General features: G+C 45.6%; 1 protein-coding gene across 4 annotated transcripts in view; it reads left to right on the top strand.

Moving 5' to 3' along the window:
• Positions 1-19516, top strand: part of ASB11 (ankyrin repeat and SOCS box containing 11) — a 28186-nt gene extending 8670 nt beyond the window's left edge. For 2 of the 4 annotated variants that reach the window (NM_001243488.1, NM_001243489.1), the window contains exons 2-7: positions 2356-2435; positions 7745-7852; positions 10601-10751; positions 14306-14440; positions 16853-17044; positions 18915-19516. In NM_001243488.1, the coding sequence (NP_001230417.1) occupies positions 2356-2435; positions 7745-7852; positions 10601-10751; positions 14306-14440; positions 16853-17044; positions 18915-19039 (791 nt within the window). In that variant the 3' untranslated portion in view covers positions 19040-19516. The remainder of the gene's footprint in view (positions 1-2355; positions 2436-7744; positions 7853-10600; positions 10752-14305; positions 14441-16852; positions 17045-18914) is intronic. The other 2 variants (XM_021079396.1, XM_021079397.1) reach the window with 1 other exon arrangement.

Below are 22349 nucleotides of genomic sequence, written 5' to 3'. Positions count from 1 at the left end.
GGAATGTCCAAGGAGATTTAAAAATACTCCATTCATCAACTTTTAACTGACTCCAGAACGAATGGAGACACACACGCGCATGGTATGTTTTCAGATTAAAATTTTTCTCTTATTATAAGTAGCATTATTCATAAGTGAAGGATGCAATCACCAGTGATTATAGATATTTAGAGATCATATTTTTATTGGGGAACTAAAGTGGTACAAATATTTCCCACTTTCCTCTGCCCAGAGACCCCACTCGCGTTTACCCAACTGTCCGATCAATAACCTTGACGGCAAATGGATTCTATCCAGGCGCACACACTAGCTTTCATCGCTGTGTCTCATCGGCCTCCTTCAACCTGTTCCTCGGTCCTTACTTGAGCTGGTTACAGGCCAGTTATTTTGGAGAATGTCCCCCAGTTTGAGTCGGTTCGCGGTGTCCTCATCTTCGGGTTCAGGCCATGCGTTTTGAGCAGGAACCTCCCAAGCGACCTTGTGTTCTTCTCATTGTGTTCCCGCCCGCGGGGCGTGAGGCTGCTCATGGGGTTTCAAGGGGTGGCACACTGTACCGACCGGTCCCTCACATCCGAGGTTAACTCTGATCCCCGGGGGTCAGGTGGTGCCTACGATTTTGTTCCACTGCAAAATGACCCCTGTTCCCTTTATAGCTATGTCATTATTCCCTCCTATGGCTCTACGTTGGTGTTCTATGAGGAAGTGCTTTCTCTTCTCCCCATTTATACCTTCATTTATGTCAGTAAGGCCTATATATATCCTATTTCATTTGCTAGGATATAATCATTATTTATTGTGATGCTCCGGTTGTCCTGTATTTGGTTAGTGGATGCCTCTTCTAGCCAACGTCTGTCCTTTTGGGCATTTCCCATCATTCACTGAGCACTCCCTGACTTTCTGGCAAGATGTTTGGGGCCCGTCTTGTATTTTTCTTGGTGCAGACTTGGAATCAGCCATTTCTCCAAGCATCCCTGGTTTAGGTTTTCTCAGATGCAATGCTATTCTATCTCTCTAGATCTGTCTATCTGTCGATCTATCGATATAGATAGATCGATCTATAGATAGATGGACAGATAGGCAGAGAGATCGAGAACCAGACAGGTCACCAGTTCCCACCTTCAATCCTTAGATATTTCCGTAGGCACCATCTCCCCATCTACACACACACCTTGAAAATCATGGTATCATACCAGTTTCTCCCATTTCAATCCAGCTCTGTGGAGTTCAGTCTGGTTTTCTCCCTTTTCATAACCCAGCGGGTTAGAGAAGATACGGATTGAGTTCCCATGTAAGAAGAAGGCTTATAAGCAATGTTTCTGGCCCTGGTTCTGACCCATTGGGAAAGGTCACTCTCTCCTTGAGGAGGAGCGATTCCAAGTTCACATCATCTTTGGCGGGACTCTTTGCCAAGGTTGCAGGTATGGGAAAGCCTGAATTCTTAGCATCCTCGGCATCACCTAGAAAAGGGTGATAAGACAGACCCTTTGGGTTAAACCCGAATTGTATGATATGCTGCTCAATGCATGAAGGGCACAGTTAGCATTTGAAGAAGGCCCAAATACTGTGAATCGGTATGGGTTTTCTTCCCAAAGAAATGATTGCCCTTTGGTAAGTTCAATACAAGTTTCCTTCTCAGATGCCTATTTAAGCAGGCAATGCCAAGAAAAATACAATCGTAAGGCAGTTCTGAGGCTGTTCCTTAGAGCGCCAGCCTGCCTTGTGTACTTACTAATCATAAATTTTCTTGGCGTATTTTCTCAGCCTACTTAGAGACCCCCACTTTACAGATCAGGAAGTCGAAGTTCAATGACTTTAGTAACTTGCCCATTCTGGCAGAGAAAGTGGCTGAGGCAGGACTTGAACCCAGGCCGTACGGCTCCACAGGCCCCATGCTTAGCCATCACTTCCAGGTGCCCACCAAAAAGTTTTGGAGGATGACGTCGTCTGAAAAACAACCTTCTGCCTAGGGTAGGGGTGATGGGGGGCTGGGGGGAGGCAGGGGAAAGAAGAAAGCAGAGACGTTCAAGGACAGCTTTGCCTTTCATTCTGCCTCTTCACAACTAAGGGATTCAAGCCCTTGGCACTGTTTGTTTGAACTAAATAATTGTATTGCTTGTGAAAATTGCCACCCAAAGCCAGAGAGATGGTCCGGGCTGCCTCTCCACACACAGCGCCATACAATTGGACTGTATCCTCAGTGACCCGTCACCCTGAGAGTGGCTGCTAAGAGAACCTGCCATGTGGAGCAGGCGCCCCTCCGCTTCCCCAGATCTCCTCTCCCAGGGGATGGGCACATGAACCACCTGCAGGAAGAAGCCTTCCAAACCTTGACTCTGAGCTTGATGTGTGTTTCAGACTGCTGGGCCGATCGCTCTCCACTTCATGAGGCTGCGGCTCAGGGGCGCCTGCTGGCCCTTAAAACCTTAATTGCACAAGTAAGTAAACTCAAGACTTGATCCTCTGTGCTTCTGCTGTAATCCAGGGTTGTTCTCTATTAGCTTTGACAGTAGCCAAGGTCTGGCTGACCCCATCTGGGTTCCAGCACCTTCTAGGTGGACGTATCCTCTCCCAACTCACTATTGGTTTCTCCTGCCTGTCCTCTCTTGGGGAGCTGGCTGGTTTTCTGCCCAATTCGATCCTGCTCCTTTAGGGTCTTCCTTTGCTTCCTCAAAAGTTTCCCCGTGAGGCTGATTGGGGGTGGGGGGGGTGTGCCCTCTAACCCACGTTGCCTGAACTCACCTTATACTTTCCCAGCATTCCTTCAGCAGCCCTGAAGTTGCATTAGTCAGCTATTGCTCTGTAACAAATTACCTCAACATGTGCTGGCCGAAGACAACACACAAATTCTCATGGGGTCTGTGGGCCAAGGAGCAGCTTAGCTGGTGGTTCTGGTTCCAGGTCTTGTGCAGGCTGTAAAGTATCAGCCGGGGCCACAGCCGCCTCACAGCTTGATGCGGGTGGGGAAGGCGCTGTTTCCAATGTCACTCATGAGGCTGTTGGCTGCTGGCTTCAGGGTCTTGACACATGAGCCTCTCCGCGGGGCTCCCTCTTGAGAGGGCTGCTGGCTTCCTCCTTCAAGAGCACAAGAGTGGGCCTAAGAAGGAAGTCTCAGTATATAACCTCATCTCCAGAGGGATATCCCATCACGTTTGCCATGTTCTACTCATTAGATGTGAATTGATAAATCCAACCCACCCCCGAGGGGAGGGGATTATGCCAAGGAGCCAATGCCAGGAAACGGAGCCACCTTGAACCCTGAGAGCCATCTTACAGGCTGCCTGCCCCGATGACACACCATTTCAAGAGCAACCATTTAAATCTGACTTGTTTGGGAAGATTTATTCAAGTCTCAGTCAGTAAGGCTAATTCATTTTCATTTATAACTATCCCCCATGCCGTGAATAATGAATAGCGGCCTAGCAAATATTTGTGAGATAAATGAAAGTGTACACAGTCCATTTACTTTGTTTCAGAGTCTCTGTGTGTACAGACGAGGTAAGTCATTAGGGTTTTTTCCCCACATCCTAGTTACCACCAAACCTGGCTGCCTTATTTTGAATTTAAACAGCTGCACACACTGCTCTTTTTCTCTGTGTGCCTTTTTCTTTTTCTCCTTTATGCATTGTGTTACTTCATAGGAAAGAGGCCGGAGGAAAACAGGACTGCTAGTAACAATCAAATGGACTTTGCACTTGACTTTTATCACTTGCTTATTTATTTGTTTTTTTGGGTTTTTTGTCTTTAGTCTTTTGAGGGCTGCACCCTCGGCATATGGAGGTTCCCAGGCTAGGGGTCGAATCGGAGCTGTAGCCGCCGGCCTACCCCACAGCCACAGCAACGCTGGATCCGAGCCGTGTCTGCAACCTACACCACAGCTCACGGCAATGCCCGTTGACTTGTTTATTTATTTGTAAGCACTTAAAATTTTTCATTTTAAGTGCTTTATTTTTTTTCCCTTCCAGTTTTATTGAGATGTAATAGACATACAGCACTGTGTAAGTTTAAGGTGTACAGCTAATGATTTGACTTCAGTGCATTCATGAAATGATGACCACAATGTTTAGCAAACATCTGTCATACCATTTAGATACGACCTTAAGGAAAGAGAAAAAAATTTTTTTTCCTTGTAATGAGAACTCTTAGGATTTACTCTCTTTCATATATAACAACTGCAATGTTTATTATATTTCTTATGTTGTACATCACATTCCTTGTGCTTACTTATAACTGGAAGTTTCTTTTTTTTTTTTTTTTTTTTTGGTATTTTTGTCTTTTGAGGGCAGCACCCGCGGCATATTGAGGTTCCCAGGCTAGGGGTCTAATCGGAGCTGTAGCCACCGGCCTACACCAGAGCCACAGCAACGCGGGATCTGAGCTGAGTCTGCGACTTACACCACAGCTCACGGCAACACCAGATGCTTAACTCACTGAGCGAGGCCAGGGATCGAACCCACAACCTCATGGTTCCTAGTCAGATTCCTTTCCAGTGTGCCAGGACAGGAACTCCATAACTGGAAGTTTCTATCTTTGGACTGCCTCTATTTCTCCCCCCCCCACCCCGCCCATCTCTGGTAACACAAATTTGATCTCTTTTTCTCTGAGTTTGTTTTTGAAGTATAATGGACCCACAACACTATGATAGTTCCTCGTACACAAAACAGTGATTTGATATTTCTATACATTTCAAAATAATCACCATGGTAAGTCTAGTTACCATCTCTCACCAAATATATAATAATAGTTATTATTTGTCTTTTCTAGGGCTGCACTTGTGGCATATGGAGGTTCCCAGGCTAGAGGCTGAATCAGAGCTGTAGCCACCGGCCTACGCCAGAGCCACAGCAACTCGGGATCCAAGCCATGTCTGTGACCTACAACACAGCTCACGGCAATGCCGGATCCTTAACCCATGGAGCAAGGCCAGGGATCGAACCTGCAACCTCATGGTTCCTAGTCAGATTCGTTAACCACTGACCCACGACGGGAACTCCACCAAATATATAATTATTGACTCTGTTCCCCACACTGTACATTTCATCATATCATCCCTGTGACTCATTTGTTTTGTAACTGCCTGTTTGTGCCGCTTCATCTCCCTCACCTCTTTCTTTCCTCCTCCTCTGCCTTTAATTAATGTCGTTGCATATTCAAAAGACTTCAAATATTATTGACTGTGGTCATTTCTAATATGTGACATATTCACATAGTTTAAAAGTGGAAATGATAGGAAAAGGTACACAATTAAAAGTCATTCACCTCCTCCCTCTTGCCCCATCCCATACTTTTATTCGTCCTTTAAATAAACTTTTTTCTTTTGGAACAATTTTCAAGAAGAGCTGCAAAGAGAGTACAGAGAGTTCCAGCACACCCTTCACCCAACTTCCCCTAGTGTTAATATCATACATAACCCAGTCCTTGAGTCAAAAGAGATGAAACCAACTATAGCGGAAAACATAAAAATCTTTATTTAAAAAAAAAAAAGAAGAGAGGAACAAGGCTACGAAACCATTCAGTCAACTGCAGACCACCGGGGTCTTTTTTCTCTTCCAGGATCGAGTCCAGGATGTTAACACGGCTTTTAGCTCTCTTATTTTTCACTCCTTTATTTGGTTTCTACCGTCTCCTTCACTGTGTAAAGAGCATTCTTCATGGAGAATTCTTCCCCCTTTTCTCAGCATACCCCTACTTCTTTACCCTTACACACTAGTAAAAAAAAAAAAAAAAAAAAAAAACATTATTCTATTTTATGGTCTTCTCTATTTTACATAGAGATGGTGTGCTGTGCTGTGAGCAAAACCTGAAAAACAAGGATGGGGGCTCCGGATGACCACGCTGTCACCGGCAGCTGGGGAACCTCAGGTCTTATTAGGAATTGGAACTTTCTGCTCCTCCGTTTTCTCCTGCGCCAAGAAGGCGATTCACTCTAGAGGATCTTTCAGGCCCCGCCCAGCCTTACTTGTGTACAATTCCAGAGATTGGGAGAGTTTGCGCCCATCCAGGCTTTGGTTTGTTTTGTTTTGTTTTGTTTTGTTTTTCCTAGCACACTGCTGCCACCCTGTGGACTATTTTTTAAAATGTTTCCTATTTTTCTTTTTCTTTTTTTTTCTCCAAATTACATCTGGGAAAAGGAAAAGAAATCTTCTTGGATTAGCTCTCCAAGTGTAAATAGACAGCACAGCTCCGGAGTCTCAATGTCACACTCGGGACATAAACAGAGACGGGACCAAGGAGCCACAGACAGGCCCCAAGATGTAAGGTGTTGCCGTGCCCGCAGCAGGGACGCAGCCAGCCCCGTGAAGGATGCGGCGGGAACTCGCTTTGGGGTTTGAGATTCAGGGTCATGCACTAGGTTTTGGAGGATTTCGGCAGGTCAGCTGTGAGGCAGGGAATCAAAAGCAGAACTTCGTTGGGGGCTGGCAGGAACTTCAATCCTCTGGCAGAAAGGGGTGGTCCTGTGGGGTGGCGGGGAGGGTAAGGGCCGAGGTGTTAGCATCCCGAGGTGTTACCAGCAGCTGGGCGGAGCCGGTTCTCTATCACCCGGACTCTAAGGGGAGGAACGCGGGGAAGGCCAGTGAGCCACGCCTGGGAGGAGCCTTAGGAGGAGTCCTGGCTCCAGACCCTGGTCCTGCGAGACCGAGCCCCGCAGTAGAGGTGTGGCGATCAGCATCGCTGCGACCACGGTACCTCAATCCCAGGAGCACCGCCCGCTTTACTTTCTACTCTGGAGCCTGGGAGTCGTCCTTCCGGGCCAAATCCAATTCCGCCTCCCCAAAACGTCCAATATCAGAACTTCAACAGCCCAACAGCCTTGAAAGGCACGCCGTTCCCTGGAAGACAGGCACCTCCTGTTTGGAAATCAAGGCCTTTCGCGGTCTACCTCCAGCTCACCATCCCAGTTCCCCCCCACCCCCCTTTCCTCATCTCCCACTTCCCTCCTTCCGCCTCTACCACCTGTGGGCTCTTTGTGATCCAGAAATATCAACCCTTCACCTTTGGCCCTTCCACCCTCTCCTCTGCGTCGCATATTTGCATATCCTGTTCCCTCCTACTGGAATGCTCTTTTTTTTTTTTTTTTGCCCTCCTAGCTTGAACTTTTTCATGCTTCATGCCTTAGCTAAATACCACCTCGTTGGTGACGTTTTCTCTTACTCCCCAAGCCAGGTTCAAGGATACACCAGGCCAGGCCGCCACTTAAAATGTGAATATGGGAGTTCCCGCTGTGGCGCAACGCGATTGGCCTGTCTCTGGAGTGCTGGGACGCAGGTTCCATACGCCCCTGGCACCGTGGGTTAAAGGATCCAACATGGCTGCAGCTGCGGCATAGGTTCAAACTGTGGCTCGGATCTCATCCCTGGCCCGGAAACTCCATATGCCTCGGGGTGGCCGAAAAAGACAAAGAAATGTGAATATGCTTCCAGGGCAGCAATAGTCTTGCTGGACCCCCACCCCCACCCCAACAATTCTGTCTCCCCACTAGGCTCTTGGAGGAGAGAGACCCTTGGCACGAACTTCGAGGCCCCAGGTGCTGGCCCTTCGCCTGGCCCAGCAGGCTGCGTGAGCGTTTTTGCTGAATCACTGCATCAATCCCGGGCTCTCTGCGATGCTTGGACTCCCCCGGTCCCGGCCCTGCCTCCTCTCTCAACGGCAGCCGCCCGGCCGAGAAGCCTTCGCAGACGGGTCCCACATTCTTGCATTCGTCCGTAGCGCTGATGCAGCCTGTAACCCACTTCTCTCCAAACCGCAGGGTGTCAACGTGAACCTGGTAACCATTAACCGCGTGTCTTCTCTGCATGAGGCGTGCCTCGGCGGCCACGTGGCCTGCGCGAAGGCCCTATTGGAGAACGGCGCACACGTGAGTACCCACCCCGCCCCCGCCCGGCTGCCCAGGTGCCGCCCGAGCAGCTAAAGACCCCGCACCTCGCAGGCCGCAGACCCGCGGCGGGGTGCGCGGGGCTCGCCGCCTCGGCGCCCGTGTTCTTGGACGGTGGGGAAGACGCTGCTGGTTGCTCTTCAGCCTCTGTGGCCGTTGTGCACGTTCCGATGAGGTAATTAATTCCTAGGGCGGATTCAACACTGGGAGGCTGACTTGAGCCAAAGCAATCGAACACTGATCTTGGAAAATTCGTTATAGGGCTTTCCAAAGAACACATTTTTCGAAGAACAGCAACCCCAAACCCCTCTAAGTCAGCGCCTTACACCCACACCAATTCTTGTATTGAGCAACATTGTCAAACTAAATAAGCTTTTAGCAAATAATCCATTGGGAAAACACTATGAAGGTAACTAATTTGCTGCTTTTTTTTTTTCCCAAGGAGTGGCTGAGGTGCTGTGTGTAGTATAGGTACCAGAATGGAATTCTGAAATTCATACTTTGGAAAATCTCAATGACCTTGATTTAGTTGCCAGATAGTATTTTGAGGTTCAGTTTTATTTTATTTTATTTTTTACAAAAACTCAGTCCTTGCCTTGTTTTGTGAGCTGTAATGTTTTTAAGTGCTTAATGAGGATTTTCTTTGCATTTTATATGGAAGTGGGGTTTCTCCGTGTAGAACTGAATATAAAGGCCTAACTTTTATAAAAAGCGATTTTTCCCGATGCCGTAGTGGTCATGTATTTTCATTTTCATTAGGTAGTGCTCCTTTGAGCTACCACTTCATCCGCTCACGTGATGATGAGGGCAAGTTTGGTTGGGGGCCTGTTTCCTTTCCAGCTGCGTGACTGGGGTCACGGGTGGGAAAGAGCCAACAGCTTTGAGTGGTAGAGGAGCCTCTGGAAGGTTCTGTGGGGGCAAATCCCAGCCTAAGAGACCAGGTGAAACCTATTTCCAGACCCCCTCCCTTTTCCTTCCGTCTGCCTCTCTAATTAAGCACAACATCCTATTAATTCTCCTTCCTAAATATTTCTCAGATCTATGCTGTCCTTTGTCCTGCTGCTGTCATGATCTAAAGCATTTCTTACTGGATCCAAACTCTCTCTTTTCGTTTGTCTTTGGGAATAGATTTCATTGTGTTCAAAGAGAGGCCATTGTCCACTCTTGTTTTGGAAACATTGGAAACTAATTAGGTGCTCAGTAAATGTTTGTTGACCTGATGGGAGAGAGAAACTTAGAGGAAATCAAATGAGAAGATTGCCAGGGCTGAGGATGAGGAGGTTACTTGGTTAAAAACCAGCCAAACCGGTTCCACCATATATTTGTCCATAAAAATGAAAATTAGGTTAGAAATCCTTACAGTGTATGAATTTACTTGCGTTTGTCTGTGTCCTCGTCTGTCTCTGCCGTCTTAGCATCTCGTTTTTAACTTTCACCTTGAATGAGGGCTATCTTGGCACTATGGAGAAATAGCTTTTTGTTAATGATTCCAATGATCACAAGCATGTATCTTTGGTTGTTGAGGCAAAGTGGCTTGACGTCAAACCCTCATGGTCTTTCTCACCTTTCAGTCCTATCAGAGCCTCCCCTCCAGAACACCTTGGTTCCAGGATGTTCTTTCCACTCTATTGTTAATACTCACAGATGCCTCGCAGCTGTGCTGGGTCTCGTGGACCACCCACATCCCTAGAAGGCACCAAGGATGGTTGGAGACACCATGTTGATGGCTCTCTTCTTTGTGTCTTTTGCTTGCTCACGATCTCTTGAGGGGTCGCTACTGGATTTGTGATTGGTATGGATTGTCGTAGACCAGAAAGGAAATCTTTGGCAAGAAAGAGCTGTGGGGAACTGCTGAGCAGATTTTTTTTTTTTTTTTGCAAGGATAGATTTGGGGACCTTAAGCTGGATGGTACCTCTCATACTTTCGGTGTGTTTGTGACTGTGAGGGGGAGTCAGCTCCGTACTAATGGAAAATGGAGATCATTGTTTGCTGTGACTGTTTATCAGATGCTTACTGAGCTTCAGGCAGTGTTCTAGGTGTTTACACGTCGTAACTCGTGTGTTGTACCCTCAGAGGTAACCTCATGGAGTAGATTCCTTTATGATCCTCATTTTACAGGTAAGGAAACCCAGGCACAGAAAGTTAGCGTCCTAACCAAGATCTCTGAGCCGACGGAAGAAAGAGAGCTGGGTTTGAACCCAAGCTGATTGTTCCAGAGGCCATGTTGTCAGGCAACTAGGAGGCTGCTAAAAAAAACCTCTAGAATACCCGCGAATGCATTTTTTTTTTCATTTTTAAAAGCTTTGTTGAAGTCAGTTTACAATGTTGGGATGATTTCTGCAGTACAGCAAAGGGATTCCCTTGTACATATACACACATCCATTCTCCTTCAGATTCCTTTCCCACATATTGGGGGTTTGGGATTGGCATATGCACGCTGAGGTGTATGGAATAATTGGGCCCCGGGGACCTGCTGTATAGCACAGAGAACTCTACCCAGTATGCCCCTGTATCCATTTAAAAAACAATCCCATTGTGCCTCACTCATGATTGTCCTTATAAGCTGGCAGGTTACTGATGTAAAAAAATGTAATGCTGGAAGGATGGACAGTTCCGTCACTCATTTCCTGGCCTGGGAAGTTTCTCCAGGCAGATCCGTGGGAATGCGCAGCTGGAGATGGTGAGAAACAAAGAGCAAATCCTCTGGTTCTCCCTTTGCCCGTCCCTAGGTCAATGGGGTGACAGTTCACGGAGCCACGCCCCTCTTCAATGCGTGCTGCAGCGGCAGTGCTGCATGTGTCAATGTGCTGCTGGAATTTGGAGCCAAGGCCCAGCTCGAGGTGCACCTGGCCTCGCCCATCCACGAGGCAGTGAAGAGAGGTAGGTGAGCCATCGCCTGGCCCACAGAACATGGGTGGACTCCCTCTAGTCTGTGTGAGTCACTGACCTAGTGGTCCCCTTACTAGGGTCGCCCAGATATTTTTAACCAACAGACAGTGTGTGGCTTAGAAATCCCACAGCGGTAACCTCACCACGCCCAAATCTCCTGGCAATACCAGTGGGCATGAAAAGCCTCTTCTTACAACCCAGGAGTGGCTGTTTGCCCCAGATGTCCCGTTTCCTGGGGTCAGTCTCTCATCCAGCCTGGCTTGAGGTTCTTTGCTGGTGTTTGGGTGGCCACTGGTGGAGTCAGGGCTGCAGGCGTCACTTCCATGAGTTGTACTGTGTTTCTGTCTCTGTCCTTACTGGAAAAGAACAGTCCATGCCCCAAAGCCCATAAAACATCAACCGCTAACATAAAATAAATGATGAAAGTGTCTGAAAGCCAAGGCAGATGATGTCGCTAATGGAAGATTAAAAGTAACTGTCCACAGCAGGCAATATACTCGAGACGAGCTGATGGCTCTCAAAGTCATTAGTTGTTGAAAAGCAAGTTGCAGTTTTCAAAAGCATGGTGTTGGAAACCTTGTTCTTGATTCCAGACATCTCTGTTCTCCATTGCTTTTGAAATGACAGAAAAGAGTAAAATGAAGGAATTCAAGAACGATATGCATGGACTAGGCATTAAAAAGAGCCATTGAAAGGCCAGTGCCATTTATCAAAGGTCACACTTAAAGAGCAGCATTTCTGTGTCAACCAGCAGTGGAGCTTATTCTCTTACACTGAGATCAGAAATACAACGGAGAAGTAAGAACACTGGAGAAGAGTGATCTTTGCTGGTATAATGGGAATCAAACTCTATTTCCAAAAGCAATAGAGGAAGATTTGCCCCAGGTTGTTAACCATGTCACTTGAGGAGTTCCCTGGTGGTGCAGCAGGTTAAGGATCCAGCATTGTCACTGCAGCGGCTCAGGTCATGCGTGGTTTACTCCCTGGCCTGGAAACTTCCACATGCCTCGACCATGGCAAAAAACAAACAAATAAAATATGTTATTTGGTAACTTTTTTTGCAGTGGATTACTTGAAAGGATAAAGACCCCCTCAAACCTCAGAATATCTATGGTTTTGATGCCCTGTACATATTTAATAAACATTCATTGATTGGTAATTGATGTTGGTCATTTTCCAAACTTCAAATACGTCCTTTAAGTTGTAGGGAAATAGCCTACTTCGAAAGTAATATAGAAGTGTTTTAAAAATTTAACTATTGATTTGAAGTGAAAATTAATCTATTATTTGCCTTTCTGTCCAAACATTTATAAGTGGTTAAATATAGGGAATAGTTTGCATTACTTAAGTAGTTCTGCAGCGCTTAGACAGTTATATATGGAGTGTTTCGTATCTACGTGTCTACTATATATATATAAATACATATATATAAAATCACACACACATATACATATACACTATATCCTATATATACATATATAAGCATTATATATCCCTATAAACAGAGAAATTCTTGTGCCTCTAAATATATCTTTTTGGCTCCTTGCAGCATATGGAGTTCCTGAGCCAGGGATCAGATTTGAGCCACAGTTGCAACCCAGCAGGGGCAACCCCAGATCCTTTAACCCACTGTAGTGGTCTGGGGATTGAACTGGCATCCTGGCACTTCAGAGACACTGCTGATCCCATTGCACCACAGCGGGAACTCCTCTGCATATTTTTTTCTGTATCATCATAAAAATGTGTTAGAGACCAGTGTCCACAGAATGGAAGGATGAATAGCAGATTCATTACATCAGATACTATTGGCGCCAGTCACTTGACTTTTATGTATTCATGTTTTTAAAAGTTCCTGAGAATACTTAAATTTCACTCCAGGTAGGCTCAGTTTTTTGCAGAAATAAAAAAAAGGGGGAAAAAAAGGACAGGAGTGATTGGAAAGTGTTGATTAGATAGATTGTATTAACCAGGCAGTGGTAGGTCCTAATTAGATATCATTTCTGGATTCTGGCAGCTTTAAACCTCTAGGAACAAGCTGGGCCAGTCTGAGTCAGTACTTGGACAGATTGATGCTATAATCCAGGTAGAAAATTTACTTATGCGAACAAAGAGTCTGAATTCACAGAATCCTTATTTGTACATTTTAATGCATAATTATGCTTAAATTGGAATTGTGATAAATCAAGCAGGCTCGAGATGAAGCTTACGTTTATGTCATCTCTAAAGAAAAGACTGGTTAAGCTTCATCAGTGATAGTGTTTTTTTTAAGGAAACCTTTGAATCTTCAAAAAAGAACAAACTCTTTAAGAGAGAAAAACCCCCATCAATAAATACCTCAGAAGCCTTTGCTCCCGAGCACGTCATTCATACGCTGCAACTTAATCCTGTCTATTCACCTGGTGAATTCCAAGGACAGCGATTACTCACATAGTTCTTAGTTACCATTGAACTTGAGAGTGCATGGAAATACAGTCTACATTTGAGGGTTTTTTTTTTTTTTTTTGATCCTCATGGGAGTCTTCCAAATTAACCAAAAATAAAAGAAGAAGGTTTACTGCATGGCGTGGCAGTCCACCCGGTCTTACATGTTGGGGTGGGAAAGAGAAGATGTGTCATGGAGAGGGATCAGGGCTGGGTCTTGGATTTGAGCACTGGGTTTCCGGGGTGATAATAGCATGAGTCATTTATCCCCCTGGGTCTTGTAGCCTTTGTCTAAAAACCCATGACTTATTATAGACAGTGATTTCAGCTGTGCTCCCTGGTGCCCTTAGTTTGGTTGGAGGTACCCCAGGGCTGCAAGGAAGAATTTCAGTGGGGGAAGCAAGGGCATGCTCTTCTTTTTAATGGTTTTATTTTGGTGATTTCTAAGGTTTCCTCCACTCCCCAAATTATTTTCTGCTTAAAAGAAATCTAGGCATTCCCAGAGTTCCCATTGTAACTCAGTGGTTAACGAATCCCACTTGGAACCATGAGGTTGTGGGTTTGATCCCTGGCCTCGCTCAGTGGGTTAAGGATCTGGCGTGGCCCTGAGGGGTGGTGTAGGTCGCAGACACGGCTCGGATTCCAAGTTGCTGTGGCTGTGGTGTAGGCCAGCGGCTGTAGCTCCAATTGGACCCCTGGCCTGGGAACCTCCATATGCCTCGGGTGCAGCCCTAGAAAAGACAAAAAGACCAAAAAAAAAAAAGGGGGGGGAGTTCCCATTGTTGCTGAGCAGGTTAAGAACCCAACACAGGTCCATGAGGATGTGGGTTCAAGATCCCTGGCCTTGCTCAGTGGGTTAAGGATCCGACATTGCCACAAGCTTCAGTGTAGGTCCCAGATGTGGCTTGAATCCGGTGTGCTTGTGGCTGTGGCTTAGGCCTCAGCTGCAGCTCCGGTTTGACCCCCACCTGGCTTGGAAAATTCCATATGCCACAGGTGCAGCTGTAAAAAACAAAACAAAAAACTAGGGTGTTTCTAAAGCCCATTATAGATAAGCAGTCCTGTAATTCTGTGAAGCGTTACTATTTCCCTTACTTGAGCGAGGTTATCATGTGTTCCGCCAGGCAATAGAGAGTGCATGGAGATTCTGCTGGCAAATAACGTTAACATCGACCAAGAAGTGCCTCACCTCGGAACTCCTCTGTATGTGGCTTGCACCTACCAGAGAGTCGACTGTGTCAAGAAACTTCTAGAATTAGGTAACTTCTAGAAATCTTTTCGTGAGAACGTGTTAACCCTGTTGGTTTTCTATGACCTCAGAAACGAAGTTGTTGTCAGGGTGCTCAAAACTCTGCCAGCATTTGATGTTTAAATGCTTAAAGCAGGACTTCAGAGATGAGTATGTGCAGTTCTCAGTTCTGCCTCTTTTGATATTGGCTCCATTCACCTGGCTTCTCCTTGGTGGTCCAGTGACAGAGCAGGAGTCTCTCTCCCATAAACTCGGCGGGAAAACAACCAATTGCGTTTCGTTATTTCATTGGCTCTTTCTGAATCACATGCCCATCTCTGAGCCAATCAAGGGAATACACCATGCAGATGGGCTTAGGCCTAGATTTCCATCTACACTGCCGTTGTTGGGCTTCACTGGAAACACGTGATCTGGGAATCACAGGAGATGGTTCTCCCGAGTAAAATCGAGGTGTGGTTACCAGGAAGATGCTGGTTAGTAAAAAAAACAACAGACATTTGCCATGGACTAGGTCAATCCTGCTGGATCATTTAGTAATTTTTGAATTCTCAAAGTCATAAACAGAAACTGAGAGTCCAGGGGAAAGTAAAATGTCTTGAAACTATTATTTGGGTAAAGATTCCCCAAACTTAGCCACTGACACAAAGGTAGAGGTGACAATAAGAATATCAGTCTCCAAGATTTTTTGACTTAAAAAAACCCCTATCATGTGCCACTCCTGATAGTAATTCAGAAAACTTTTTTTTTGAGCCCAGAATAGTAAATACTAAATAAACTTAGCTTTGTCCTGTGCCCCAAAACAAAATATGGGAAAGGAGCTGCAAATATTTAATTTTGTCTCTCCCACAGTTCCTATGGGAAAGTAAGTGAAGCATTTAAAATGACTAAAAATCTCTCTATTCTATACTTTTTTTTCTTTTTCTTTTTTTGTCTTTTTGCCTTTTCTAGGGCCGCTCCCGTGGCTTATGGAGGTTCCCAGGCTAGGGATCGAATCAGAGCTGTAGCCACCGGCCTCTGCCAGAGCCACAGAAATGCGGGGATCTGAGCTATGTCTGCGACGTACACCACAGCTCACGGCAACGCCAGATCCTTAACCCAGTAAGCAAGGCCAGGGATCGAACCCGAAACCTCATGGTTCCTAGTCGGATTCGTTAACCACTGAGCCACGACGGAAACTCCTATTCTATACTTTTCTCATCAGAATACGTGGAAACAGTTTTAGTAGGTATTGCTGATTCTAGGCTTCAGCCATACATTTTCAAAGATTTGTCAACTATGTCATAGCATTTAAGATGTCTCTATTGGAGTTCCTGTTGTGGCTCAGTGGACTAAGAACCTGACATAGGGAGTTCCCGTCATGGCTCAGTGGTTAATGAATCTGACTAGGAACCATGAGGTTGCGGGTTTCATCCCTGGCCTTGCTCAGTGGGTTAAGGATCCGATGTTTCTGTGAGCTCTGCTGTAGGTGCAGACGTGGCTCAGATCCTGCATTGCTATGTCTCTGGTGTAGGCCCGTGGATAGAGCTCTGATTAGACCCCTAGCCTGGGAACCTCCATGTGCCACAGGTGCGGCCCTAGAAAAGGCAAAAAGACAAAAAAAAAAAAAAAAAAGAAAAGAAAAGAACCTGACATAGTGTCCATGAGGATGCGTGTTCAATCCCTGACCTTGCTCAGTGGGTTAAGGGTCAGCACTGCTGTAAGCTGTGGCATAGGTCACAGACGCGGCTCGGATCTGCTGTGGCTGTGGCGTAGACTGGCAGCTGCAGCTCCAATTTGACCCCTGGCCTGGGAACTTCCATATGCCACAGGTGTGGATGAAAAAAGATTAAAAAAAGATGTCTCTAAAAAAGAATGACATAATGCCATTTGCAGCAACATGGATGGAACTAGAGAATCTCATCCTGAGTGAAATGAGCCAAAAAGACAAAGACAAATACCATATGATATCACTTATAACTGGAATCTAATATCCAGCACAAATGAACATCTCCTCAGAAAAGAAAATCATGGACTTGGAGAAGAGACTTGTGGCTGCCTGATGGGAGGGGGAGGGAGTGGGAGGGATCGGGAGCTTGGGCTTATCAGACACAACTTGGAATAGATTTACAAGGAGATCCTGCTGAATAGCATTGAGAACTTTGTCTAGATACTCATGTTGCAACAGAACAAAGGGTGGGGAAAAAATGTAATTGTAATGTATACATGTAAGGATAACCTGACCCTTTTGCTGTACAGTGGGAAAATTAAAAAAAAAAGAAATATTTGAAAATAAAAGATGCAAATATTGGAAGGAAAACCAAAAAAAAAAAAAAACCAACAACAACAACAAAAATATGTCTCGATCGACAACTAGCACATTTTAGGCTCTGTGTGTCTCTCCATTAACCTTTGTGGTTGAATCGTGCTCATCTGCTTTGTTAAGGAGCCAACGTTGACCATGGCCAATGGCTGGACAGTCCCCTGCATGCAGCTGCAAGGCAGAACAGTGTGGAAATCATTCACCTGCTGATAGACTTCGGGGCTAACATCAAGGGCAAAAACGCTCAGGGCAAGATTGCACTTGATCTGGCAGCTCCAAAAAGCAGCGTGGAGCAGGCGCTCTTGCTCCGGGAAGGTAAGAAAGGGCTGGGCATCCGTTTCTCATCCAAAAACACGTCTGCTCTCTCTCCTCCTGTGTCACCTCTAGACTTTCTTTTTCTTTTTCTCTTTGTGAGTGGAAGTGGCACGCAGGAGAGGGCACGTCCTAGCATCACAGAGAGGGGATTTTTGTGCGCTGGATATATTCACTTAAAGGGACATTTACAGGCAACTGGCGTGCTGTTTTGTTTTTGCATTAGCAAGGAAATTATTCCAGAACTTTCTTTCACCTTGAAACGATTGAACTGCTGCCTCTATCCTGGCATAAGCACATGATTGAGCAGACCAAAACTCCGCTTTGTAGTACTTAGAGGCAATTCAGGGGAAATGAGAAATACTCGAGTTACAGATGGCCACGTGGACACAGAGTGTGTCTTTCAGGAACTGGACTCAGTGGTAGAGCTCTTGGCATGTTCTCCACCTCAGGGAGATGAATCTTGTTGAATTCTCAAAACTTGAAAACCACGAGAATTTTATCATAACTGGTGCTGCCCTAGTCGCGAATGGGAAAGAAGAAGCATGAAGAGAGGGCTTTCAGGAGGTCACACGGCTGCTAAAACGTAGACTGGGAATTCTAACCAAGAACTCGGATTCCAGCGTGCACACTTAATGTTATGATGCCTCCATCCTGAGTCTTTTGAAACAATTTCTAGCGAAGCAGAGTTTGATTTCAGGCACCAGCTCCACTTTGTGAAACCACCCCCATGTCTTGGATACCTTCCCAATGGGATGCTTGGCCAGTGCTTCTTAAGCTTTAATGTGCCTACGAATTACCTGGGGATCTCCTTAAAATGCAGATTCTGATGCAGGAGCTCTGGGGTGGGGCCCTAGCCTCTGCCCGGCCACCTGTCAGGTGATGCCCAGGCTGTTGGTCTGAGGCCAGACTTTGAATAAGACGGGTCTGGATGATTTCCAATAGTCTGTGTCATTAATGATGGTTCTTTGATGTGAATCTCTACTGGAAGAATTACCATCTTCTTTGCCAGTTCCCTGTTTGGAAATACCAGGTCCTTAACAACTATTAGCCGAGAATATAGTTTATAGCGTTTGTCACAGTTACCTCTTGTCTTGCATCAAAAGTGTCTCCAGGGGCAGGATTTATATTTCATCGAAGCAAGTTCCTCTGTCTTCTGTCTTCATAAATAGAGCTGCTGCTCTAGAAGAAGGAATAGCAGTTATGCCAGAGGTCACTCTGAGGAGCTTTCACTGTTTGACAGGACAGACACTTTGCATTCTTGCATCCCAAGATTTTCAGGGCGATGGTCTGCCCCTCCAGGTAGCTTCCCATCATCACATGGATGCTTCTTGGCAACAGCAATCCAGGTGTCATCAGGCTGTTTGTCTGTACAGTCACCATTTCTCGTGGGGTGCAAGATGCTGTTCCAGTAGGATTTTCTTGAGAAGGAAAGCTTTGTATGGTCCAGTAATTACGGAGATCTACTTGTAGAGATCTTTATCAATACGGTCAGGTTAGGAAATAAGGCAGGTAGTACCCATGTGCCAGAGTAACGAGGATTCCAGCCAAATGCTCGCTCAGCCTGGTCAACTGTTTTTTGGACTCTCCTTAGTTTGCTTTCTTCCAGGGCTCAAAAGCCACTCACAGCCTTGGGCATGATGACTTCATGAGACTCCATGACTGAGGTTCATGGCATAATGGGGTCTAAGTTGGGTCCATTCTTCAGATCCTCTGTTGGGCTGGGATCTCTTGAGAATGGAGGGCCCCTGTGAGTGTGGGGACCCGGCCAGTCTCATGGGCAGCTGGAGCCAGGAGGTACCCGAGGCCTGTCAGGCCTCAGCACATCTCCTAACACTGCCTCTGTGACCACACATTTTAATTCCTTCCCCAGGCCCACCCGCTCTTTCCCAGCTCTGCCGCCTGTGTGTCCGGAAGTGCTTGGGTCGGACCTGTCATCAGACCATCCAGAAACTCTATCTGCCGGAGCCACTGGAAAGATTCCTCCTCTACCAGTAGTCCAACCTGGCCATGGGAAGATGCTTGGAAAGAAGCAGGCCATTGCCTGCTGCACCCCGGGTACCTAGTGTAGACGCCCAACAGTTAGATTCCCAGTATCTTCCGACAAGCTAAGCTAGTTATGGCGAATCCTGACAAGCTAAGCAAGTTAGGGCGAATCCCTGATGCCCCGCAACACTTGGGGAGTGGAAACTCCTGGTTACTTTGGTGTTCTCTTTAACCAAAGGGCAATCAGAAACCTTTTTGTTTGTAGCTCTTGTTAAGAAACTTTAAAAACAAACTGTCAAGTAGGGTGAAAGTAAAATCAAGATTGATGATTTTCAATTAAGAGTCACCATTCTGAATAGCATGCAGACATGTAAATCTGGGTAAATAAGATTAGGATGAATATATGTATTCTAGGATGTGTTCTGATTGAGTTCTTCCCTCCTTCCCCCTGTCTTTCCTTCCTTCCAAGAATAAATTTCTGCAAAAATTTGGTTTCCTTGTGTTTTTCTAAATATAAAAAGCTAAACACTTTATTTTTTGCTTTTCAAGGCTGTGCCAGTGGCATATGGAAGTTCTCAGGTTAGGGGTCGAATCAGAGCTACTGCTGCCGGTCTACACCACAGCCATAGCCACACTGGGATCCGAGCCGCGTCTGTGACCTACACCGCAGATCATGGCAACGCCGCATCCCAAACCGACTGAGCGAGGGCAGGGATCCAACCCGCATCCTCATGGATACTGGTCAGGCTTGTTTCCACTGAACCACAACAGGAACTGCAAGCTAAACACTTTATTTTTTATTTTATCTTTTTGCTTTTTAGGGCTGAACCCTCGGCATATGGAGATTCCCAGGCCAGGGGTCTAATCGGAGCTATAGCCGCCGGCCTACACCACAGCCACAGCAATGCCAGATCTGAGCCTCATCTGCGACCTACACCACAGCTCACGGCACCGCCAGATCCTTAACCCAATGAGTGAGGCCAGGGATCAAACCTGCAACCTCATGGTTCCTAGTCAGATTCATTTCCGCTGCACCATGATGGGAACTCCTATTTCTTTTACTCTTTTTTTTAATGTGACTACAGTACAATTTTAAATTACACTTGTGGCCAGCATTATATTTCTGATAGTTCACAACTTTGGAAAATGAAATAAGTTAATCTGAAGTAGTTAACTATCTGGGGGAAAAGATTAAATTCTCATTTAAAAAATTGTTATTTATCTTTTTGGCCTTGCCCACGGCATGTGGAAGTTCCCAGGCCTGGGACTGAACCCAAGCCACAGTAGCAACAATGCCAGATCCTTAACCACCAGGCCACCGGGTAACTCCTAAATTCTTATTTCACGTCATCGTCTAAAAACAAACCTCTGTTTTTGGAAAATGTTAAATTTTAAACCATGGTATAAAATACTGAAATAAAAGGTTCATGAATGTACATGAAAAGGAAAGTCTTTGCTAAGCATGATATCAAAAGCAGAAACTTTGAAGGAAAATCCTGACAAAATATGCTCATAGAATATTCAGGAACTGAGGCTTTGCATCTTCAAAGTGTTCTCCAGAGTGCATTTTTTGGTCAACCTGCATCTCGCTGAGTGTCTGAGGTCTGTTATTAAGCCTTAGGAGGTCTTGGGATGTTCAGTCTGTCCTGCTGTTGCATGAAGTTTCAGACCGTGGATTTCATGAATTGTTTGTATGGACCTCCCAACACTGGTAGGGCGTGTGTGTGGCGGGGGCCACTCCACTTCTGAACTGACTCCCAAGAGAGCACTCACCAGCTCTGATGCTTCTGGATCCAGAAGGATGTGGATGCAGAATAAGTCCAGATCCCCGAATCTTGGGGTCGTCATGATGTTTTATGATTTTTGGTTGGACACGAGATTGTCTTTAAAGTTCCCTTTCAGTCCTGCATTCCGTCATACTAGAATTAGACCTTCAGAGAAATCATCTAGTTTATATGAAATTATATGGCTTGGTTTTGGGGGAGGGTTCTTAAATTATATGGCTTGGTTTGGGGGGGTTCTTAGCACTAAGATAATTTCATTTTTTTTTTTCCCACAGGATGTGGGATGTTTTATTCTCAAAGTGGCAGGACTTCTTCCAAGTTCAATCATACTCGAAGTGCTCTAGGGCAATTTCTCAGTTCATTCGTTCAGCACATGTTTACTCAGCATCTGTTATGTGCCAAAGACGCTGTTCAAGGCTGAGAAAGAGAAAGAGAAGGTCCTGGCCCTCAGAAAGCTTATGTGTTGGTGGAGGCAACAGGGAATAAGCAACACACACATAAATCGTCATGTCAGGAAGTGATAGGAGGAAAAACAGATTAAAATAATGAGTGATGGCAAGAGCCACTGTTTTAGATAAGGTGATTAAGGCAAGGTCCCTGGCAGGGTGAATGTATTTTACTTCATTTATTTATTTGCTTTTTAGGGCCGCACGCCTGGCATGTGGAGGTTCCCAGGCTAGGGATCAAATCGGAGCTATAGCCGCCAGCCTACACCAGAGCCACAGCAACGCGGGATCCAAGCCGTGTCTGTGACCTACACCACAGCTCACGGCAATGCGGATCCTTAACTCACTGAGCGAGGCCAGGGATCACCTGCAACCTCACAGCTACTAGTCAGATTTGTTTCTGCTGCACCGCAATGGGAACTCCAGGGCAAATGTATTTTAAAAGAACTATTTGTGTATGTATCTAATATTTATTAGTAATTTTTTTACTGTTAAGGTTTTAGTGACTTTTTTTCAGTATGTTTTCAATAGTTATCATCAGCGTTTTTTTGGTTTGTTTCTTTATCTGATTGAATCTAGTATTTCTATTATAAAAGTATTTTTTTTAATTGCAGTATAGTTGATTTACAATGTTGTGTTAGTTTCCGGTATACAGCAAAGTGATCCAGCCAAATATATATACTTTTTCGTGTTCTTTTCCATTATGGTTTATTATAGGATATTGAATATAGTTCACTGTGCTATGTAGTAGGTCTTTGTTATCATTTTATTTATTTTCCTTTTTTCTTGGGTCTTTTTAGGGCCACACCCGAGGCATATGGAAGTTCCCAGCCTAGGGGTCTAATCAGAGCTACAGATGCCAACCTACACTACAGCCACAGCAACTCGGGATCCAAGCCGTGTCTGCGACCTACACCACGGCTCATGGCAAAGCTGGATCCTTGATTCCCTGAGCAAGGCCAGGGATTGAACCTGCATCCTCATGGATCCTAGTCAGATTTGTTTCCACTGAGCCATGAATGGGTGGGAATGCCCATGTCATTTTATGTATAGTAGTTTGTATCAACTAATCCCAAACTCCTAATTTATCCC

Source organism: Sus scrofa, chromosome X (genome assembly GCF_000003025.6).
Source record: "Sus scrofa isolate TJ Tabasco breed Duroc chromosome X, Sscrofa11.1, whole genome shotgun sequence".
Taxonomy (NCBI): domain Eukaryota; kingdom Metazoa; phylum Chordata; class Mammalia; order Artiodactyla; family Suidae; genus Sus; species Sus scrofa.
This window is presented reverse-complemented; position numbering and strand designations above follow the sequence as displayed.